Source organism: Sphaeramia orbicularis, chromosome 8, assembly GCF_902148855.1.
Source record: "Sphaeramia orbicularis chromosome 8, fSphaOr1.1, whole genome shotgun sequence".
Classification (NCBI taxonomy): domain Eukaryota; kingdom Metazoa; phylum Chordata; class Actinopteri; order Kurtiformes; family Apogonidae; genus Sphaeramia; species Sphaeramia orbicularis.
In genome coordinates, this window is record NC_043964.1 from 27,787,207 (window position 1) to 27,809,597 (window position 22,391).

Genomic DNA, 22,391 nt, shown 5'->3' on the forward strand with positions numbered 1-22,391 from the left:
GTATGACCAATTAGTTTATTGAAAGTCATGAGGATTTATTTGCCACAAGAAAATTTCCATAATAGAGAATGTTTTTATTCTATGTGTCCTCCTTCTTTCTCAATAACTGCCTTCACACGCTTCCTGAAACTTGCGCAAGTGTTCCTCAAATATTGGGGTGACAACTTCTCCCATTCTTCTTTAATAGTATCTTCCAGACTTTCTCGTAATAGTTTTGCTCATAGTCATTCTCTTCTTTCCATTATAAACAGTCTTTATGGACACTCCAACTATTTTTGAAATCTCCTTTGGTGTGACGAGTGCATTCAGCAAATCACACACTCTTTGACGTTTGCTTTCCTGATTACTCATATGGGCAAAAGTTTCTGAAAAAGTATGGATAATAGTGTTAGGTATGATTATGACATCAATATATGTTTGGTTTCAAAACAATTGACGTAGTGCCTACTGAGAAAAAACAACTAAATATTCATTGTAAATTTTGCTTCCCCACCCTGTACATAAACCGATATATATGTGTAATAACACTTAATCATATACCTTGAAAACATCAGCAAACTGGCACTTTTGTCATTTATTTTCCAATTAATCTTATTAAAATACGTAACATTTAGCACATTTAATCTCTGAAGCAAATCATTTCTAAAAAATTGCAGACCGGTGTAATGTAGATGTTCATAAAAGCTCAGAATAAATTCAAAGATTATATCAAAACAGAGAAAACTGAACAAAAAGTCACTTTTCCTGCCAAATATGTCATTAACTGAAAATAAAAACAAGTGTCTCATTCCACTGTCATTTGTCAAACTACATGAGTTTTATTGGTGACTCAATGTTGCAGAAGATGACAGTGTTTCCACGATCACTACGGAGCCTCTGAACGTCCAAATGTGTCATAACTGATGACACTGAAAAGATGACAAACTGCAATTAACACCAATTACTTACATGTATTGATAGGACTAGTAGTTAAGACGATATTAAACAATGTAAATCAGGAAAACATTTTGGTTTCTGGTGGATATTTTGGTCTTTATAGGTTAACACTTATGACCTTTTTAAGCCTATAACACCAAATGTATCATATTTGATACATTTGGTGTTATAGGGGTACATGCAATACGCAGATAATCCACCATGGGGGAGGAATTCATTCACCAGAGGGCTTTCCAGTGACACTATAAGACTGTCATTAATAAGGAAGGAGGCAGAACTTTGCCAATTTTGAGAATGAATTACCAATTTCTTAGACATGTTTGTGTTGTATTATGTTTTTATTTGTTCAAAAATAACAATATTTGATCATTGAGACCCGATTTATCCAATATGATACAAAACTGAAACTCATATGGAAATTGGTATTTGAAAAACATGTTTTTTTGGTTGTTCAGAAGGACTAACAGAGGCTCCAGTTTGAAATAACTGATTTTCTGTCAAAAATGTAATGGTTCAGGCCTTACAGGGTTAAAGTCAATTATTTATTGTGGAACTACAACAAACTGTGTAATGACTCATGTATTCATGGTAACACATGTTAAAGTAAAGGCTTATAAAATAAACCTGCATGTTTCATGAGAGACAACATCAAAAGACACTCTAGAAAACTCCTATTCTGTGTTTTTTTTCTCAGGCACAGTCACTGTTTCATGTAGTTCTGTTAAGGGACAAAAGAAAATATGATTTTTTTTTCATAACCAAATACAAATCCTGTTGTATTTTGCACACACTGACAATGTCGACTAAATGCTTTCCCCATATTTTTCCACACCATGAAAGTAATATTGCACATTCATTTACTGAAGTTGATCACACTGTTAGGTGGGTTTGCACGTCGACCCACTGCGTTTAACACAAGTCGTTACAGTATGCATTGATTTGAAAGTGCTGTAACCACATGAAAGCAACATGAAAATGCAAACACAGACACAAGATAGATGGGTTTTTTTGTTTTTTTTTTTCCATGCATGGACTGGCGAAGCGACAGAGTCTGTGATGTGTGTGACCTGATTGAAGCGGCTGAGAAAAAATGTTAGTCTAATCTTTCTTTTTTATTACAGGAAGTTGTTTTTACAGCCCGTACTGTCAAGGCATATTTCTCACTCTATATTTTGAGCTGAAAACAGTCAACGTCTCTCACAGAGATTCTTTTCCAGCACCTTTATTTAGCTTGAATGTGAAGTTTTAACATGCGTGTTGGAAACAGAAACCTGACATGGACGCTGATGTTTCTGTCTGGTAAGGAAAATACTTTTACTATGAGGTAACTTTACAATAAACTTACAATCTAACCAGAAATGTTTGACCTGTCATTTCCAGGTGTTATTTGCAGTCAGTGGAAAGTGGAATATCCACAGCTAAATATCTGTGCAATGAAAGGCTCGTCTGTTGTTATTCCTTGTTCTTTTCACCATCCTGACAACCTGAGGCCAGAGAAAGTCATCTGGGGTCATGTTAAGTATCATCGAAAGAAGGCCCATCTTATTTTTGTTGGCTTTGTTAAATCAAGATTTAAGTACATTGGTGACTCATATAAGAACTGTTCTTTAAAAATACACCAAGTGGATTGTATGGATACAGGAAAATACGGCATCAAATTTATTTATAATAACACAAAGCGCTTTCCGGCTGCTACATCCAGCCCAACATTAAAAATCAAAGGTAAGTTTTTTTTTGTCTTGTCCATGTTTGTTATTTTAACCCATAAAGACCCAAACAGCCACCACTGACCAAAACCATCTACTGATCTAAACTGTTTTATACCTGTTGATCCACTTATCCTATCGATACATGTAAATATTTGGTATAAAATACAGTTTTTCATCTTTTCATGGTCATCAGATATGTCTCATTTGGATGTTCAGAGGCTCCGTAGTTACCGTGGAAACACTGTCATCTTCTACAACACTGATTCACCAGTAAAAGCCAAAAAGTTTATCAAATGACAGTGGATGAACACGTTTGGTTTATGTTCAATTAATGATATATTCTACAGGAAAAAGACATTTTTTCTTCAGTTTTCTCTGTTTAATATTTAATTATCTTTGAATTGTCTCTGAGGTTTTGTGAATATCTACATGATCAGTGAATTAAATATTGGAAAATACCAGATTTTCACAAAAAAAAGCTAAATACAGAGGATAATATAACAATGAATGGTGATAAATCACTTTTGAAAGGTTAAATCTAGAGGAAAAATTCACTTGGGAGCGGTCACAAATGTAGCACTGGGTCTTTAAGGGGTTAACTTCTGAGATCCCAAATAAAAAGACTGACTGTTATTTGTTTCTTCTAGATCTGAAAGTTGAACTTAAAGGGAACAAAACCATTAAAGAAGGAGGATCTGTGAATCTGACCTGCATTAACAGCTGCGATGGAGAGGTTTCATCTGCTTTTGTTTGGTTTAAGAACGGAGAGCCCGTAAATGACGGAGCTGTGCTTTATTTAAGCAACGTGTCACATACAAGCTCCGGAAACTACACCTGTTCTTTAAAAACACACACGAGAGCAATGTCAAGAATCGTACATATTAATGTTGAATGTAAGTACTGTGCACAAGAACAGCAAACAGAGAAACTAATCAGCTGAAGCCTTGATTACAGCAGGTATGACAAAGTCATTTTAGTTCAGGGGCCACATTTAGCACAATATGATCTGACATGGGTTGGACTGGTAAAATAATAACATAATGAATGTTTTAAAAAATGTCAACTTCAAAATTTTCATTATGTTTTAGAGTGAAAAAGTAAAATTACATTGAGAAAATGTTGATATCTACAAACTGTCATTAAAAAATGTGAATAACATGAACAAACGAAAATTTATTAAGAAAAAGAAGTGCAATTTTAACAACATTCTGCCTCAGCTTATCCTTTACACACGTACATTATAACTAACAGATCACAGTGGATCTACAAATATACAAACATTTAGTAACAAGCAGAATATTCATAAAAATTAAACTTATTTTTGTTAAGACATTTCATGTTCTTTTTTCAGGTTATTCACATTTGTTGTGAAAGGATAGTTTGTAAATGTAAATGTTTTCATGTAATTTTACTTTTGTGATCCATCATCATTTTAATTTCTGCACTAAATCAGACACAAAGTATGAGTTGTGATTATTTATAGGTTATCATGATAGGATTTTATTGATCGGATCCATTTGAGATTGAATTGGACTAAATTTGGCTCCTGTCAAACATGTGGCCTGGGGGCCAAAACTGGCCCACCAGATGGTCCAACCCAGCCCATGAGATGAATCTGTGTAATGTAAAAATTCCACTGAAGATATCAAAAATCTGTCATTTTAGTTTAAGGGCCATATAAAGGCTTACCAGTAAAATATTATCATAATAACCTGTAATTAATGACAACTCAAATTTTTCCTCTTTGTTTTAGTCTAAAAAAGTGAAATTACATGAAAATGTGTAAATTTACATGCAAAAAAAATTAATAACCTGAACAAATATGAACAACTTGAAATGTGTGAAGTGCAATTTTAACAATATTCTACCTGTTATAAAATGTTTTGTACATTTATAGATCCAGTATGATACATCAGTCGTAATGCACTTGTACAAATGATAAACTGAGGCATAATTTTGTTATAACTGCACCTACTTTTCTTTCTAATTTTTGAGTTGCTCATGGTTGTTCATGTTATTTACAATTTTTAAAGGATAGTTTGTGAAGGTAAACATTTTCATAATCTTATATTATAAAAGGGAAGTGGACTCTGTGTGTTCGTGTGTGTGTGTGTGTGTGTCTTGGACATCACACAATATCCGTATAGAGCTGACTGCTGCAGTTTGGCACACTTATGTATTTTGGGTCAAGGAAGAAACTAGCAAAAATGGCAAGCTGATAGGACCAATATTTTGGGAGATGTTAGTTATTTTTGAATACAATAGCCTTACAATCACGGTGCTATGCCCAGAATCATCTAATCACTTTGGTGGTGACTGCTAGACAAATGCGGTACAACATGCGTGAATACACAACAAATATCCATGCTGGGGGACCGGGATGTTGCCCCTCAGGGTCAGGATGTGGATTTTAACACCCCCACCCCACCCCACCCCCTTTTTTTTGTTTTTTTTTCACATCCCACCCTCAGTACTGACAATGACGAAATCCAGGATCTGTAATCAATGCGCTAGTGTAATTTAATGTTTTCACTGTTATTATTGTACTGGTCCAGCCCACTTTAGATCATACTGGGCTGAATGTGGCCCCTGAACTAAACTGACTTTGACTCTCCTGCTCTAAGACAGTGAAGCTCTGGTTTTCTTTCAGATTCTCCTAAAAACACGTCGGCTTCCATCAGTCCTTCAGCAGACACAGATGCACATATCACCCTGGTCTGTCATAGCCATGCAAACCCCCCAGTGGAGGCTTATACCTGGTTTAAATCAGCTGAAGGTGGTTCTGTGGTTGTTGGACATGAACCTGTGTTTTCGCCTGGCGATAGTGGGCGATACTTCTGCAGTGTCACCAACAAACATGGAAACCAAAACTCCTCTATTGTTACAGTAAATATAAAAGGTAAGAAGGTTAACACTATCAAGATTTGAACAAACAACATTATTATGGAATTAACAATGTGGTAAAATGTTGAGACTGTTGAGAAATATCCCATTAGAGTTTCAGTTGATTTTTTAAAATTCCTGTTAATGATTGAATTTGTTTGACTGATCAGTTATTGCTTTAGAAAGAACCATCATACAAGTGCAGTCATCACTTTTGAAGAACTAGCAAAGTATGTTGTGTCATATGTTGCCAGTAGCTGATATGTTTCATTTAAAGACATAGAAAATTAGTTTAGGTTCTGTTTACGTTGACTGTTGTAGTTTTAGTTTGGGTTTATGTCATAGTGTGATGAAATCAGTCATAAAAATCACAGTCACCAGCAACCAAAAGCATCTGCTGATATAAAATTTTTAATAACTTCTAAACCACTAGTCATATCAATACGTGTAAATAAATCAGGTAAAATTCAATTTCTCATCTTTTCATGATCATCAGATACGACCCATTTGGAGGTTCCATAGTGAGCGTAGAGATACCATCATCTTCTGCAACATCGATTCACCATTAAAACACATGTAGTTTGATAAATGACAATGAGAGGTCGACCGATATGGGTTATTCTAATGTCGATGCCAATTTAAAAAAATTTGGTCAGCCAATGGCTGATACTTAAAGCCAATTTTTGAGGACGATATTTAAGGCTAATTTTTTTTTAAAGCACATTAACTGTAAAATACAATTGAAACACTCACATAAATGAACATTTTTATGCAGCAATATAAATTAAATTAATACGCGTACACATAGTACTCTTTTAACATTTATTAAACTTCAAGTGCTGCCCATGCAGGTGCCTGATCAAATATCTTATAACATTTTTACTACTGATCAAATATCGGCTTTCAAAAAAAAAAAAAAAAGGCTGATGGTTGATATTGAAAGAAAAAATCAGTCTACCTCTAATTACAATGGTTGTACATGCTTGTTTAAATTAAGCTAATGACATATTTTGCTGAAAAATTCCCTTTTTCTTCAGGTTTCTCTGTTTTGTTAAAATAACTTTTGAATTTACACTGAGCTTTTATGAACAGTTACATAATCAGTAAATTAGTTTTAACAAATTTCACTGAAAAATGCAAAAATACTAAATATGGCTTTATAATAAATATGGATATAATAAATCACATAGAAAAGGTTGAATGTAAAGAAAAAATCATTTGCAACTTGCCACAAAAGTTCCAAATTAAAGTGTTAAAGAGGCTTTTATTATAAAAATGGTAACAGGAAATCACAGAGATTTTACATTCCAAACCTGATTCATGTTGTCGATCTTTAGTTTTTCCGATTGTGTTTGATTACACTAGTTTATAAGTAAAATGGTTCCTGAATAATGTTCACTTAGAGTCACTAATAAAGAAAAATGAACTCCACAGTGTTTGTTATCACCACATGAAGTTACACCATTATATAAGTCTGCAATCACCACTTTGGAATTAACAAATTACAGTATGTTGTGTCACATATGCAGCTGTATTGAAAAGGTGCAACATTAAATTAATACATAAATGCCTTTTTTTACACAGCATTTTGGACAACATTATCCAAAGTTGTACTAATCATTGCCACTGTTGCTGTGCTTCTCCCTGTGGCCGCTGTTTTCATATTCAGAAGGTAAGATGCATTTGCATAGTAACAATATTATACTGGTCTTCAAGTAAAATATTGCCAGGATAAAAGCAGTGACACCAAATTTGAGTCATTAATAAAGAAAAAATAAGTCAAAAGTACTACTTAGCTGTAATTTAAGATATAGTTTAGCTGTAATTTAAGATATAGTATTGGGTTAAAATGTGAAATCAGAGAATGTTTTTAAGTAATGTTTGTTTCTGAGCTGCAAGTTTTACTTAAAAACACTGTCTGTATATCAGAATAAATCCACTTTTCACATTTATTCTATTATAAAATGTGCACAAACCTCTGTATATAATAGCACTTTGTTATGCACCATATATCCTTTTTCACGTAACTTGAAAACATTAGCCAGCAGCACTTTTGTCATTTTCCGTCTCATGTTACAACATATGACTCATTTCTGAAAAAAAAAAAAAAAAAACTTTAAAAAACCCAATGCTATACAACGATCATGTGATGACACTACATTTGTTTCATGTTTCAGACTCAACAGTAACAGAGCAGGCATCGTACAGGTACTGCCATAAACAGTCATAATGAAAACTGATAAAAAAATAACACATACTTTCCCTGTGTTTTATTATGTTTTGGCTTTGTTAGTACATTACTAATAAGTAACATACTATGTGAGTGACTAAACTAAATAACTAAGCCACTTTCTACTCATGTAGGAGATGTCAGTTGCACAAAGTCTGCCTGAAACCAGGTTAGGCTGAGTAGAAACCACAGAAAACCCACGTCATTGTTATTCTCAAGTGGAACATAGATCAAGCGGGGATTTGATAAGAAATGAAACACAAAGGTCAATGTTGTTTTCTGTTTAATAAGGTCATGCAGTTGATAAAATCTTCTATCTCTTATTGTTTAAATGCAGAATACCATAAACTGTCCCGAATTTACCAGCAATCAACAACAAGACAGATGTGCATGTGAAGAAGAAACAGCAGAAATAGTGTACACGGAGGTTTACTTCCACACCGACAGGAACATGTGAGATGTTTTCACCTACTGTCAGAAACTATTTTATCTTCAGTGAAGATCTTTTCATTGAATCAGTGTAAATCTCCTGCAGGCAGCAGCACACGGCTTCTCATGATGATGAAGATAACCGGACTGTGATTTACAGCACAGTGTCCAGGGAAAGCCCCGCAACAACTTAATAATTCTGTACGTTTATGCAATAATCTTCTGTCCTGCAATAATTATTAAATTTTTATCAAAAATAAATGCAGTATTTTAATATAGATGTGGTTCATAGGTATATATACTGTTTTACATAGATATGCATGCTGTTTCTATAGGAAATACATACTGTTAATACTGTTAATAGAGAGACATAGTTTCATAAATTTACTGTAACGTACTGTTAATATTGTTCATAGATATGGGTGCTTCTGTGAAACTGGTCCCTAAAAACAGGACATGGGGGCTAAAAATTCAAACAAAATGTAGACTAATATTATGAAGCAAGTTTGGAAGCACTTTGGGTCTATTTTAAAAATAAATGTTTACTGAGATAAAAGAGATACTGTTTTTCTGATAAAACACATTTTTATATTATTTTTATACAAAAATCTGCATGTAACACGGTAAAAAGAACACAAAAATTGTGTGCAACTATTTTTTCGAACATCTTTTTATTCTCTCACAGGCACATTTTGGGAATCGAAGTAAATATGCAAGGTAGAGTGTTTGACAAAAATCACTGCTGTTGCAAAATCACTCACGATTTGTTTGTGTTTAAATGGGCAGGTTCTGTGTGTAACTTAAGTGGACACAATGGGTTACATGCAAAACCTGGAATGAGACTGAGATTCATGAAAAACCCACATGTCTGGATCAGAAAAACCACTAGGATCATCAAATGAACACAGTGTCTTTATTTATAGTGCTATATAAGACCATTTCAAGCCATGTTTTCCAGATCAAATGCACTGACACCTAGGTAGCTTTTCATGTCCCAATTTCCGTCCTATTTTTGCCCAATATTTTACTCAAAATTCATTAATTTTGAGATGGCTCAGAGTAAGAGAATTTTTTTTTTTTTTTTGCATTTATCTGAGGTCATCATTAGGTACATTCTGGGGGGAAATATGTTTAAATTTCTCTTTTATTATTGGGTCTATAAAGGTGGCAAAGTGGTAGGTATCAGAATGTACCCAGTTTCATAGAAGCACCCAGATACATACTGTTAATACTGTAAATTACACCTTTTCATATTTTATCCAGTTTATTCTACTTAGTTCTATTCTTATGTTACTTTGTTAAATTGTAATTTTTAAAAAATATTTTCTTATCTTATTTTTTAGTTTTGTAATTTTATATTCACTCTATTCTTATTTCTGTAGCTCTGGTGTCTGTAACTATTGCTGCACTGACTGAAATTGAACTCCTAATTCTATTCTATTCTATTCTATTCTATTCTATTCTATTCTATTCTATTCTATTCTATTCTATTCTATGTTTTATTAAGAATTATCATGGAGAGACAGTTGAAATATTTCTTTGTTTTCTTTTTCAGGGACCAAATCTTGAATGCATCATATATTGACATGAATGAACGGAGCGATTAGTTTTGAGTGCAAATCTGTTGTGAACTCAAAGAAAGGTTCTCATAGGTGACTTTAACATGTTCTGACCCATGTATGTAAGCTCTTACACTCTTGCAAATTGTTAGTTATTTACAATCAACATGGCCAACAACAAAGACATCAAGACCTAAGACAGAAAAACAAATAATAAATACACAGCTCGGCCAAAAAAAGTCACCATCTGGAATTTAACTCAAATAGTTCAGATCCTCCCGTTGGATAATTACTGCAGTCATTAATATGTTTTAGCTCTACAAGTTTTTCTTTTTTTTAACCCTAACTGATGCAGTCTTTCTTAAACACTTATAAGATTGGACAGTCCCTAGGATTCCTCAGCCTAAAATTGTGAAAGAGTGGTTCAGGTACCATCAGACATTTGGATCACACATGGATTGGCCACTGCAGAGTGAAGATATGAACCCCACTGAAAATCTTTGGGATGTGATGGAGACGAGTTCATACAGCAGTCCGACTCTACCATCATCAATACACAGCCATGGAGAAAAATGAAGTCTGGACAGAAGTACATGTTATTTACTGGGACATTGCATAAGCATTTTGTTGCATAAATGATGCCATAGCAAATATGTCTGGTTGTCAAAGCTGCTTCTTCTTCTTCTTCTTCTTTCCCCTCCATGACACCACATTCCAGAGTTATTGATAGCCTCATACCATAATTGCCTAAGTCTTGGCCACATTGTGATATGTTTATATCTTTACTGTAGCTGCCGTCCAAGGCATCACTCATATATTCAGTTCATAATTTTCAAGAGCATTTAAAAACATAACACATTCACAGTAATAATTCCTTTAAATAGTCAATAAATAAATAATGCACAAAATGCAGTAAATTCATAGAAAATACATTTTATTTGTTTGATTTAAAAACATAGAGGTAAGAGGGGAACCAAAATGTTTGTTCCGCATGTTCACGTTGCCCCCAGGGGATAAGATTATTAGTACACTCCATGAGCCACATGAGGCCATCATGCACGACATGTTCTACCTGTAAGGTCTGCAAAAGGACAATTCATAAGAACCGAGCTAAGAAATTTAAAACATATCTTTTAAGAAGATGCTGTGAAACCCTCTGTTTTATTCCTTTGGAGTTTATGCGGCCAATGAGGTAAAGTTTGTCAGTTTTCTTTGTTAATAGGTCATGTGAATGCTACGTGAAGCCAATTAAGCCTGTTATTTTATATGTGTGCTTTATTTTGTTTAATGGGCATTCATTTCGTCATCTTGTGTCAAATCTTTATATTTTTGTAAGTTAATTTAAGTCTTAACATTTTCTTTTCTTTAGTTCTGACAGCATTGTTTGGGCATAATCACTGTTGGGCAAGCTCAAGATTTGATTGTCCAAATAAATGGCTGTTAAAACCCAAGAACTATGTTGAGCCTTGATTAAACTCTGAGGGAGTAACATTTACTCTCCTAACACTGCTGATTAACCCTGTAAAGCCTGAACCATTAAATCATAGACAGAAAATTCCAGTTCTTTGAAACCAATGCTATTATTGGTCCTTCTGAACAACCAAAAACATTTTTTTTTTCAAATATCAATTTCCATGTATGATTTTCAATTTTGTATCATATTTGATACATCAGGTCTCAGTGCTCAAATACTGTTATTTTTGAACAAAGAAAAACAAAATATAACACAAACATGTCTAACAAATTGGTAATTCCTTTCCAAAATTGGTAGTTCTGCCTCCTTCCTCATTAATGACAATCTTGTAGTGTCACTGGAAAGGCCTCTGGTGAATGAATTCCTCCCCCCTGGTGGATTATCTGTGTATTGCATGTATCTAATTGTATACATCAGGTTTTTCTAGAAAAAAAAAATCACACTGATCATGTAGAGGGCTTGAAAACTTGTATCAAATATGATATGTTCAGCGTTACAGGGTTAATTTTGCATCATTGCCTATAATCTGAAAAAAAATATGACTTAGGCAATTATGCTATGAGGCTAACGATATGTCCCCCTAAAAACAAACGATTATTAACCAAGTAAAGTTTAACAGAGTAGGAATTAACAAAACAAATTTAGAAATTAAGCATGAAAATAAGTATGAAAACTATAAAAACTTGAAAGGTGTCTGGAAAAGTACTGCATATCTCAGCATGAAGGGTCGATATTAGCTCATAAAGACCCAGTGCTACTTTTGTGGCAGTTCCCAAACTATATTTTCCTTTCCTAAGTGATTTATAACCATTTATTGTAACATTATCCTCTTTAGTTTGAGTTTTTTCAGTGTAAATCCTGTATTTTCCTATATTTACTCCACTGATCATGTAAATGTTCATAAAAGTTCGGAGTAAATTCAAAGGTCATTATATTAGAACAGAGAAAACTGAAGAAAAAGTGACTTTTTCAGTAAAATATATCATTAACTGATTTTGACATGTATTGATAGGATTAGTAGATCAACAGGTATTAAACGTTTTCCATCAGCTGTTGGTTTTGGTTGTTAGTAGCTGTTTGGGTCTTTATGAGTTAATAAACTTCTCCATATCACAAGGAGACAGTCTGATGGCACCCAAAGTCAGTGTCAAAATGATTAAAAACATACCTGCATGGGGCCCGTGTGATGCTAAGTGCAACTGATGGTGTCATCTTTATCAGGCCCCCGTGCATCCATCAGGTCTGTGTTTGCACTTACTGCCTATTAAGCTGCTTTCTAATACTGTCATAATGTTTGCTTTTGTTTTGTGATGTTGGCACTGGTTAAAAGTTAATTTGCTTCCTGCTCATATTACACTTCTCAGGAGGAGCCAAATAAAAGTGTGTGTACCCAAATGTAGATTAATCATTGGCCTCATAACATAATTGCCTAAGTCATATTTTTGGCCAAATTGTAATATCTGCGTAAATTGAAACGACAGTTTTAGGAGAGTAAAGTTATGTACATATCACAATTTAGCCAGAAATATGACTTAAGCAATTATGCTACGAGGATATGTTACAGACAATGTTGTATAAGTTAAAATATATGAAGAAAATTAATAATCATGTGATAGTTTTTTATAATGAAGTCTGCACTTAATTTGCAAAGCTGCTGAAACACTTGAATTTCCCTTAATAATTAATAGTGTCTATCTATCTATCTATCTATCTATCTATCTATCTATCTATCTATCTATCTATCTATCTATCTATCTATCTATCTATCTATCTATCTCGTCTTTGAGTTCCTGATGTAGTGTCAATACTGTATTTTCGTCCTCTCCTTAAAATTATACATATTAAATAATGTGTGAAATACAATATTAAATCACACTTTAAACCTCAAAGACCCAAACAGCCACCAGTGATCAAAAGCCTCCACTGATGTAAAATGTTTAATAACTTTTCAAGATTCTTTATTGCCATTCTACATTGTACGATGAACGAAACTGTTATCAACAGGATCGATAGTAAATGAACATTTAAAAACACACACCTTTAAAAACTGAGGAAAATAGAAAACAGAGCACATACATTCCAAATAGAAAATAAAGCATAGTACAGATTAGTGATGTGCAGATCAATACTGAAATATCAATATCTCCCATAGCAGATTCACAAATCAAAATATCGATACTTTTGATACTTCGGACATTTGAGTATATGTACATTAATTGAAAAATGAGACTTTTGGCGAAATTGTCGTTTTTCAGTCAGGGAAATTTTTATGCGCAAGTTATATTTGCGCAATTTGAGGGTCAATTGAAAAGCGACTGCAGATGTTTTAAGTCTTTAAGGGTTAAATGAGTGTAAACTGTGTTACACCATACACAAAGCTATAGAAGTATCTTTACTACAAAACCCCCATAACATAAACCCTTTAAACCCTAAGTTTAAAATGTTCCATCTGGACTTTTTTTTTCTTATAATCTCTATAATAATTTCTATAAAAAGGTTGGAAAATATGCTGTGAGTGAGTCCTTTTGCTTATTTTTCCAGAGCACTAAGCACTTTCGAAATCTAGCAGTCATTTCCAATTCATCTTTTTTTTCCACTCAAGTTTTTATTGACATTTTTATAAACACATAATCAGCAAAAAAGACAAAAAGCGAACAAACAAACCTTGCTTGGGTACACTCCATGACCTTGCATTCACATTATTCAGTCCTTCCACCATTCCAGATTCTGTAATCAGTCCATTTATTCCATTTTTTGTCCGTTTGTGCTTCTTGTAGTTGCAGTTTGTGAGTTATTTTTTCCATTGTACATATTCCTTCAATCATTGTGATCCACTGGTCCTTTGTTGGTGGTTTTGTCTTTCCCCAGTTCCTTGTAATAGCTTTTTTGCAAACCACTAAAAGTACTTTAACCAAGTACTGTATATGTCGTCTCCCACTACATTTCCATCAGTGAAGTTACACAAAAACAGCGTCATTTCCAATTTACTGCCTGTTATAATTCTGCTAAATCGGCTCCTTCTCCGGGTTCTTGTACAGGTGTGAGGGAAATTACTAATTGCACAAACAGTGAAAGAATTACAACCATCCAAAATGCATATGCTCAGCGTGTGTCAGTGATGATGCGTCAGGTTTCAAAGAGTTAAAGGTCCAACATGGAACTTCACCTGCTGTCATTAATCTGCATTGTTGATGTTTTGTACTTGTGTGTAAAACTCTGTAGTTCATCTTTAGTTCCCTGTGCGTGACACCTTTATGTTTTACAAAAGTAATCCAGAGAAATAAAGAAAACAAACAAGCCAGTACTCTACAGTGAAGTAAGACATGTTATCTCACCATGTTTAAAACCACTGCTGCTGAGCCCCTCACTGTGGTTTACTCAAAATAAAAGCAAGATACAGCATCATCTGTGCATGATACGCATTTCCTCTGCACAGGGTCTGCTTTAAATCACGTTCACATATTAGCTCGGCACTTGATTGTGGTGCATGTGACCCCATTTTGGGACCTGGCATCTTTGTCAGGGTTAAACCTTACATTTCATACAGGAAGCCGCGCACAGTAGAAGAAGCACAGGCAGACGTTCTGAGTATTTGTTCATAAAACTATTAATGTGGTTTGTGAAGCTTATTGGAGCTGTCGCATCATTTCACTGCAACATGACCAAGACACTGATGCTACTGTTTCTCATGGGTAAGTTTAATACTTCGACTGTATTTAGATTTGTAGCAGAAACGTGAAAATTATATAAGTGTAAATGTATTTCTTTTAGGGGTTCTTTGCAGTGATTATGAAGTGGATTATCTTAAGGAGTCCATTTGTGCGGCAAAAGGCTCATCTGTCATCATTAACTGTACCTTTCGATATCCAACGGAAAGAGTAGAAGATGTCATGTGGGGTCATGAAAGGTCCGATATTTTCAACGGACCTTTCATTTATCAAAATACATTGATGCCAAACTCTTCAAAATTTGAATATATTGGTGACAAAGAGAGCAACTGTTCTTTAAAAATACATCAAGTGGAGTCTACAGATAAAGGAAAATACACCTTTAGGTTTGTAACAACCGCTGATAAATGGACTGGTCAAAGTGGCTCAACGATTAACGTGGTTGGTAAGTCGTCTTTTATTTTCTGCAAACAAAATAAAGCTCGGCATTTCTACTCAAAGACATGCATTTGCTTTTCCAGATTTGAACATTGTGCTGAATCATAACCAAACACTGACGGAAGGACGTTCTGTGACTTTGACCTGCATTGCCATCAGCATCCGCCATAATTCATCTGCTTTCATTTGGTTTAAGAACGGCAAACGTGTACATGAAGGAGCTGTGCTTCAGTTAAACAACATGTCGCACACAAACTCTGGAAATTACACTTGTTCTTCAAAAATGTGCGTGGGAACATCAGGAATTAAACGAATTGATGTTGAATGTAAGTACTGGCCACAAGAACAACAGATGAGCACTGAAAACTGAGGAGCTTTACCTTGATCTTATCACCCCGTCCCCCGAAGGGGAGGCAAGGGGTGTTGTTTTTGGTTCAGTTTGTTTGTTTATTAACACTCTAGCAGCAAATCTGTTGGTTGAATTTATACCAAATTTGGGTTATATATTGCCAGCAACCCAGAATTGATCTGGGAAAAGTAGGCCAAAATGTATTTATTTATTTATTTATTTTACATTTTATTTATTTATTTATTTATTTATTTTCCCCATTTACTTGTAATGGGCAAAATTTCAAATGTCCTTAGCAGCAATACTATTTGCTGAATTCATATCAAATTGGGTTTATAGATTGCCAGTGACCCAGAATAAGTGTCGTTACATTTTGAGAAAAGTAGGTCAAAGTTAAATTTTTTTATGAATGTTTTAAATTTTTTTTCCCCCATTTACTTATAATGGGCAAAATTTCAAATGTCTGTAGCAACAAAAATATCGGTTGAATTCATACCAAACTGAGTTTATAGACTGCCAATTACCCAGAATAGATGTGATTAAATTTTGGGAAAAGTACATCAAAGTTCAAATTTTTAATGAATTTTTATGTATTTTTTCAATTTTATCTTATAATGGGCAAAATTGAATTCACATAGCTGATATCTAGATTTTTTTTTTTTTTTTTTTTTCTTTTTCTTCATACGTCAATTTTTAAAATCTTTTTATGTGATTATTTATTTTTTAAGGCTCATGGCCATTATGGCAATTAACTTGTGTACCGCCCTATTCGACCTTTTTTTTACTTGTGTTGGGAAGGAGAGTGGCTCCATTGTGTGTTGTCCTGTATTGTGTAATTTTATTGGGGTGGCATCTGGGGATACTGTTTCTGTGTATGTGTTTTTGCGTATGTGCTTATGTGTTTATGACCCCTGCTGCACACCGAATTTCCTTTCCTAAGGATAAATAAAGTTGAAATTGAAGTTGAAATGTCAAATGTCTATTTGCGTTTGTTGTGCCTGACACTACTTGTTATACATTTTAAATCACTGGAAGGAAGCTGTATAATCAAGGTTATAATCACAGTTCTATATTTTTTCAGATGGGCCCAAAAACACATCTGCGTCTATTATATCAGTGATGAGCAGTAACATCACCCTGGTCTGCAGCAGCCATGCAAACCCCCCGGTGGAGGCTTATACCTGGTTTAAAACAGCTGGTGGCGGTTCTCTGGTTGTTGCACACCAGTCTGTGTTTTCACCTGCTGATGGGGGTCAGTACTTCTGCAGCGTCACCAGCAAACATGGAAGTCAGAACTCCTCCATTGTGAAAGTAGAGATGAAAGGTGAGTCCATTAGGGTCATACTCAGCTGCTTTTGGACTTTGGAACTAGTGTATAATTTAAGTCTTAAGTTTAAGAATAATATTTCTGATTTATTTATCTTTATTCTATATTTTTTATTTGGTAGTGATTTATTGTTCTTATTCATCTATTCTATTTGTTTATTTATTTATATTGTTGTTTTTAATTGTATGGCTTTTTAATCTATTCTTGTATTTTATTCTTTTTATTTGGGTTTTATTTATTCTTCTGTATAGCACTTTTTTTTTCATTTTTGTACAGTTTCTATGTCTTTAAATCTATTCTGTATTTTATTCTTCTATTTTGGTTTTAATTATTCTTCTGTACAGCAATTTGGTCCACTGCAGTTGTTTTAAAGTGCTTTACAAATAAAGTTGGATTGGATTGGATTTCTGATTTATTTAAAGTGTAATTTAATAGTGCTGTATTTGACTCTGTTTCACAGCATCTTGGACAGCATTTCCCAGATATGTGAGATGTGTACTTATTATTACTCCTGTTGCTCTGCTTCTGATTCTCATCACTGTTATTGCCAGCATAAGGTATGAGATATTTTCTCAGTAATACTACACAAATACATGTGGGTTTGGAAATCATCATAACCTTTTAATATCAGTGAGTTTGCTTCCAGGAGAGTTTCTCCAGCATATCAGGATTTTGAGTCATACATATAATTAATAGCAGCACATTGACTCAATGGTTTAGTTCCATAAATTCTACGTGAAATTCAAAATCAAATCAAGGTTTATTTATATAGCACTTTACAACAACATAAAGAAGCCCAAAGTCCATTACATCTAAAAGCATGATTAAATTATAAGATAGAAGCAGGTTAGTCAAGTACCATAAATATGCATAAAACAATACGACACGATACACAGTGATGAAAAAGACCACAGATGAAAACCTAATAGTGTCTCAGTGCTAGGGGTTAAAAGCCCAGTCTGAACAGGTGTGTCTTTAACCTGGACTTGAACAGGGGCAGGAATTCAGATTATTTCAATGCCTGAAAAGACAATTTGGTGTAGTTTAACCCATAAAGACCCAGTGTTACTTTTGTGTCTGTTCCCAAATGAATTTTTCTCTATTTTTAACCTTTTTTTAACTGATTTCTCACCATTTATTCTAATATTATGCTCTGTATTTAGCATTTTTAAGTATAAATCAGATATTGCCCTACATTTAATTCACCGATCATGTAGATGTTCATTAAAGTGCAGATTAAAGTTGAGGGTTATTATATCAAAAACAGAGAAAACTGAAGAAAAATAGTCTTTTTCAGTCCAATCTGTCATGAACTGAACATAAACCCTTAAAAAAAAGCCTCTGAACGTCCAAAGGGGTCATATCTGATGACCGTGAAAAGATGAGTAATTGTATTTTACTCCAATTATTGACATGGACTGATAGAATTAATGGATCAGTAGATATTAAACAGTAACATCAGTAGATGGTTTTGGTCGTCGGTGGATGTTTGGGTCTTTATGGGTTATAAAGATGCAAAGCTGGTGATCCTGACTTACTTTCAAAGCTCATCTCTCTAGACTTAAAACAGCTTTGGATTCACTGGAACAAGAGATGTTGAATTTTCAGATTAGCAAGTGCATTTTTTCCACTTGCAGCTTGATTTTTCCACCCATAGTAAACAGTTTCATTTAGATATTTCTGAAATGGAAACTGGCCACAGAGGGCTTCAACCCAAACATGACGGTGACTGTTCTTGGTTCCAACAATAGAAAAACGGCACAACCCACAAGCACAATTTATCAGTATGTCTATAAGTAAATTTGACCTTTGTTGCATGAACTATCTTCAAATAAATATGTTGGAATAAAATATTTTAACCTCTTCTCATGAAATGATTGTGACAATGTGATTTATTCTTGATAAAGTCTGAGTGGGACTCAGTGTGTAATCATTGCACTTGGTAAAAGGTGATTATTGATATGTGTAAAGAGAAATACAAAGAGGAATGTGTCTGAAAACAAAAAAAAAACTGTAGAAAATATACAAAAAAACTGGTGTGTAGATTGGAAAGTTTGTGTCTTTCCTTATTTTATTTTATTTTATTTTATTTTATTAATATAAATTCACATAATTCAAATTCCTGACATGCTGGATAAAGTCAGATTATTTATTATTATCTGATTTTTTTCCTGTAGTTGCAGGCAATTTTTGTCCAGTATTTGTTCTTGGATATTAATTGTTTTCCACCATCAATGTCCTCATGTTACGTATTTGTCAAGATGAGCATATATTCAAAACAAATTTGTTAATTGCATTTCTAAAGAAGACATTTGATGTGGGGTTTTTTTTGCCAAATATTTGCCTCACATTTGTACAGAAAAAAACTTTGAGTCACATTTATAAGAAACGTTGGTTTTTCACCACTTTGCCCTGGAACTATTTCCAAAGCTGTGCATTATTGAAATCATGAGTTGTTGGTGAATATTGTGTTTCAGATGCTACAAAAAGAGAAGATTCACCTCAAAGATTGAATGTGAGGAAGATGTACAGGTGGGGCATTCATTATTGGGATAAGATAAGATAAGATAAGATAAGATAAGATAAGATAAGATAAGATAAGATAAGATAAGATAATTAGTTCCATGATGAGGAAATTTGCAGTGTTACTGCAGCGTAGTGATAGTAATATTAAAAGTAACAATTAAAGTAAGAAATATGGTGAATATAAATATAAATACATATATACAGGGTGGGGAAGCAAAATTTACAATATTTTGAGGCAGGAATTGAAAGACAGTGTATGACCAATTAGTTTATTGAAAGTCATGAGAATTTAAATCTTCAAATCATATTTTACTGCATTTCTAACGGTCTTGTTGTCTACCTCAAGTTCAATTGCCATTTTTCTCATGGATTTGGATCCTTTAGGATTTTGGATTTGAGCGCTTTAATAAAAGCTTTGGTACGTTTTTTGTTGCTTCCTCCACTTCCAGACTTTCTCGTAATAGTTTTGCTCATAGTCATTCTCTTCTTTCCATTATAAACAGTCTTTATGGACACTCCAACTATTTTTGAAATCTCCTTTGGCGTGACGAGTGCATTCAGCAAATCACACACTCTTTGACGTTTGCTTTCCTGATTACTCATATGGGCAAAAGTTTCTGAAAAGGTATGGATAATAGTGTTAGGTATGATTATGACATCAATATATGTTTGGTTTCAAAACAATTGACGTAGTGCCTGCTGAGAAAAAACAACTAAATGTTCATTGTAAATTTTGCTTCCCCACCCTGTGTGTATATATATATATACATATATATATATATACATATATATATATATATATATATATATATATATATATATATATATATATATATATATATATATATATATATATATATATATAAAATATATAAAATAATACTCAGTGGAAACAATAGTAATGAATAAGTACAGAAAATGTATGGAAAAGAGCAAAGTATTAAGTATTAGTGTATGTTGTTGGTAAGTTATGGCTACACAGCACGCCTACACATGAACATATTGAACATGCTGTGCTGTCAGTTGCACAGAGTTTAAAGAAAAATAAACCCACATGATTTTCTCTAAATGACAGGAACTACTGTGGGCATCAGCACCCTTCAACACAAAGGGTATTTTTGTATGTGGTTAAAGGTTTCATGCGACTGTTCCATAACAATAGAATGGACTTCAACATTAATTCATAATGTGTATCTTTTCTAATTTTATCCAGGATCCCATTTATGCCAACTGTCCTGTGTTCAACAACAACCAGACACAAGAGAATAATGAGGAAAATCTAGAAATAGTCTATGCGACTGTAAACTTTGACACCAAGAGGAAGACACACATGTGAGATGTTTTAATGTTTATTCTGAATATTTCTGACTCAGTGATTCTTTCAGACACTTATTAAAAGTATCATCCACAGGGAGCAGCAGATGACATCCCATGATGACGATGATATTATTTACAGTGTTGTGTGCAGGTAATGACCATCACTACATCAATATTATACAGCAGGGGGGTCAAACTCATTTCATCATATCATATTTGTATCATATTTGATACATGAGTTTTGAGGCCCTCTACATGATCAGTGTGATATTTTTTTTCTTGAAAAACCTGATGTATACAATTACGTGCATGCAATACACAGATAATCCACCAGGGGGGAGGAATTCATTCACCAGAAGCCTTTCCAGTGACATTACAAGACTGTCATTAATGAGGAAGGAGGCAGAACTTTGGCAATTTTGAAAAGGAATTACCAATTTGTTAGACATATTTATGTTATATTACAGTTTTGTTTGTTTAAAAATAACAATATGTAAACATTGAGACCCAATGTATCAAATATGATACAAAACTGAAACTCATACATGGAAATTGATATTTGAAAAAAAATTGTTTGGGTTGTTCAGAAGGACCAATAAAGGCTTCAGTTTCAAAGAACTGGAATTTTCTGTCAGCGATTTAATCGTAATAAAAGTACAATTTTAACAATATACTAACATTTACACATGTAAATTGCAACTTACAGATCACAGTGGATTTACAAATACACAAAACATTTAGTAACAGACAGAAGATTGGTAAATTAGCACTGATTTCTCTCAAGACATTTCAGATTTGTTCAGATTCATTCAGGTTTTTTACATTTATTGTGAGAGGAGAGTTTGTAAATGTAAACATATTCATGTAATTGTACTTTTTGTTTTTTCACAATAAAACAAGGAGAAAAATTTGGAATTGTCATTAATCATAGGTTATCAGATTAGTATTTTACTGGTCTGATCCACTTTAGATCATGTTGGTCTGTTTGTGGAACCTGAACTAAAATGATTCCAACATCCTTGGTTGTTAACATTTTCAGTGTCATTTTTGCTTGTCACAAATTCATCCCATGGGCCGGATTGGATCCTTTGGTGGGCTGTGGGCCGTATGTTTAACACCTGACTATGAAAAGACAGTGAAAATTTCTTTTTCCTTTCTTCTTTTTTAGGAAGTGAAGCTGGATTATCTCGTATGTTCTACTCTGAGAAATACAGTGGTGAAAAAAGTTTTTGGACACCTCTTACATTTGTGATATATTGCATTAGGAATCACTGTTAAGTCACTGAATGCTGCCAAGTATTCGTCCGCTGTTAAACCCACACACACTTTTCTGCACATGCTCTGTTCTATCAAGGTCCAAACTGGATGTTTCAGCAAGATAATGAAACACATCCAGGACATGTCATTTTGAAACTGTCAGGAATTTAGTTTTAGTAATTTTTCTTGTTAGCAAAAATAAAATCATTTGCATTTGTTTGTGTCTGTCTGATGCAGCCACACCTTTTCCTACATAAAACGATTTTTCCACAAATATTTCATCATAATG

General features: G+C 33.7%; 2 protein-coding genes across 3 annotated transcripts; both read left to right on the forward strand.

Annotated features, from left to right (window-relative positions):
• Positions 1–2,108: 2,108 nt before the first annotated feature.
• On the forward strand, positions 2,109–11,153 carry LOC115424504 (B-cell receptor CD22-like). Its single transcript, XM_030141815.1, has 9 exons — positions 2,109–2,235; positions 2,317–2,658; positions 3,293–3,538; positions 5,296–5,544; positions 7,113–7,200; positions 7,706–7,736; positions 8,096–8,211; positions 8,294–8,388; positions 9,743–11,153. The coding sequence occupies exons 1-8, from the start codon at positions 2,187–2,189 to the stop codon at positions 8,379–8,381; spliced, it is 1,209 nt and encodes a 402-aa protein (XP_029997675.1). The 5' UTR covers positions 2,109–2,186; the 3' UTR covers positions 8,382–8,388; positions 9,743–11,153.
• Positions 11,154–14,778: 3,625 nt separating this feature from the next.
• Positions 14,779–22,305, forward strand: LOC115424471 (B-cell receptor CD22-like). 2 transcript variants are annotated; one of them, XM_030141749.1, is made up of 9 exons: positions 14,779–14,912; positions 14,992–15,333; positions 15,410–15,652; positions 16,757–16,999; positions 17,463–17,559; positions 19,480–19,534; positions 20,742–20,860; positions 20,940–20,996; positions 22,014–22,305. In XM_030141749.1, the coding sequence occupies exons 1-9, from the start codon at positions 14,831–14,833 to the stop codon at positions 22,018–22,020; spliced, it is 1,245 nt and encodes a 414-aa protein (XP_029997609.1). In that variant the 5' UTR covers positions 14,779–14,830; the 3' UTR covers positions 22,021–22,305. The 2 variants fall into 2 exon arrangements, with proteins under 2 accessions (XP_029997609.1, XP_029997611.1); XM_030141751.1 differs by lacking the exon at positions 22,014–22,305 and adding an exon at positions 21,168–21,224.
• Positions 22,306–22,391: the final 86 nt, after the last annotated feature.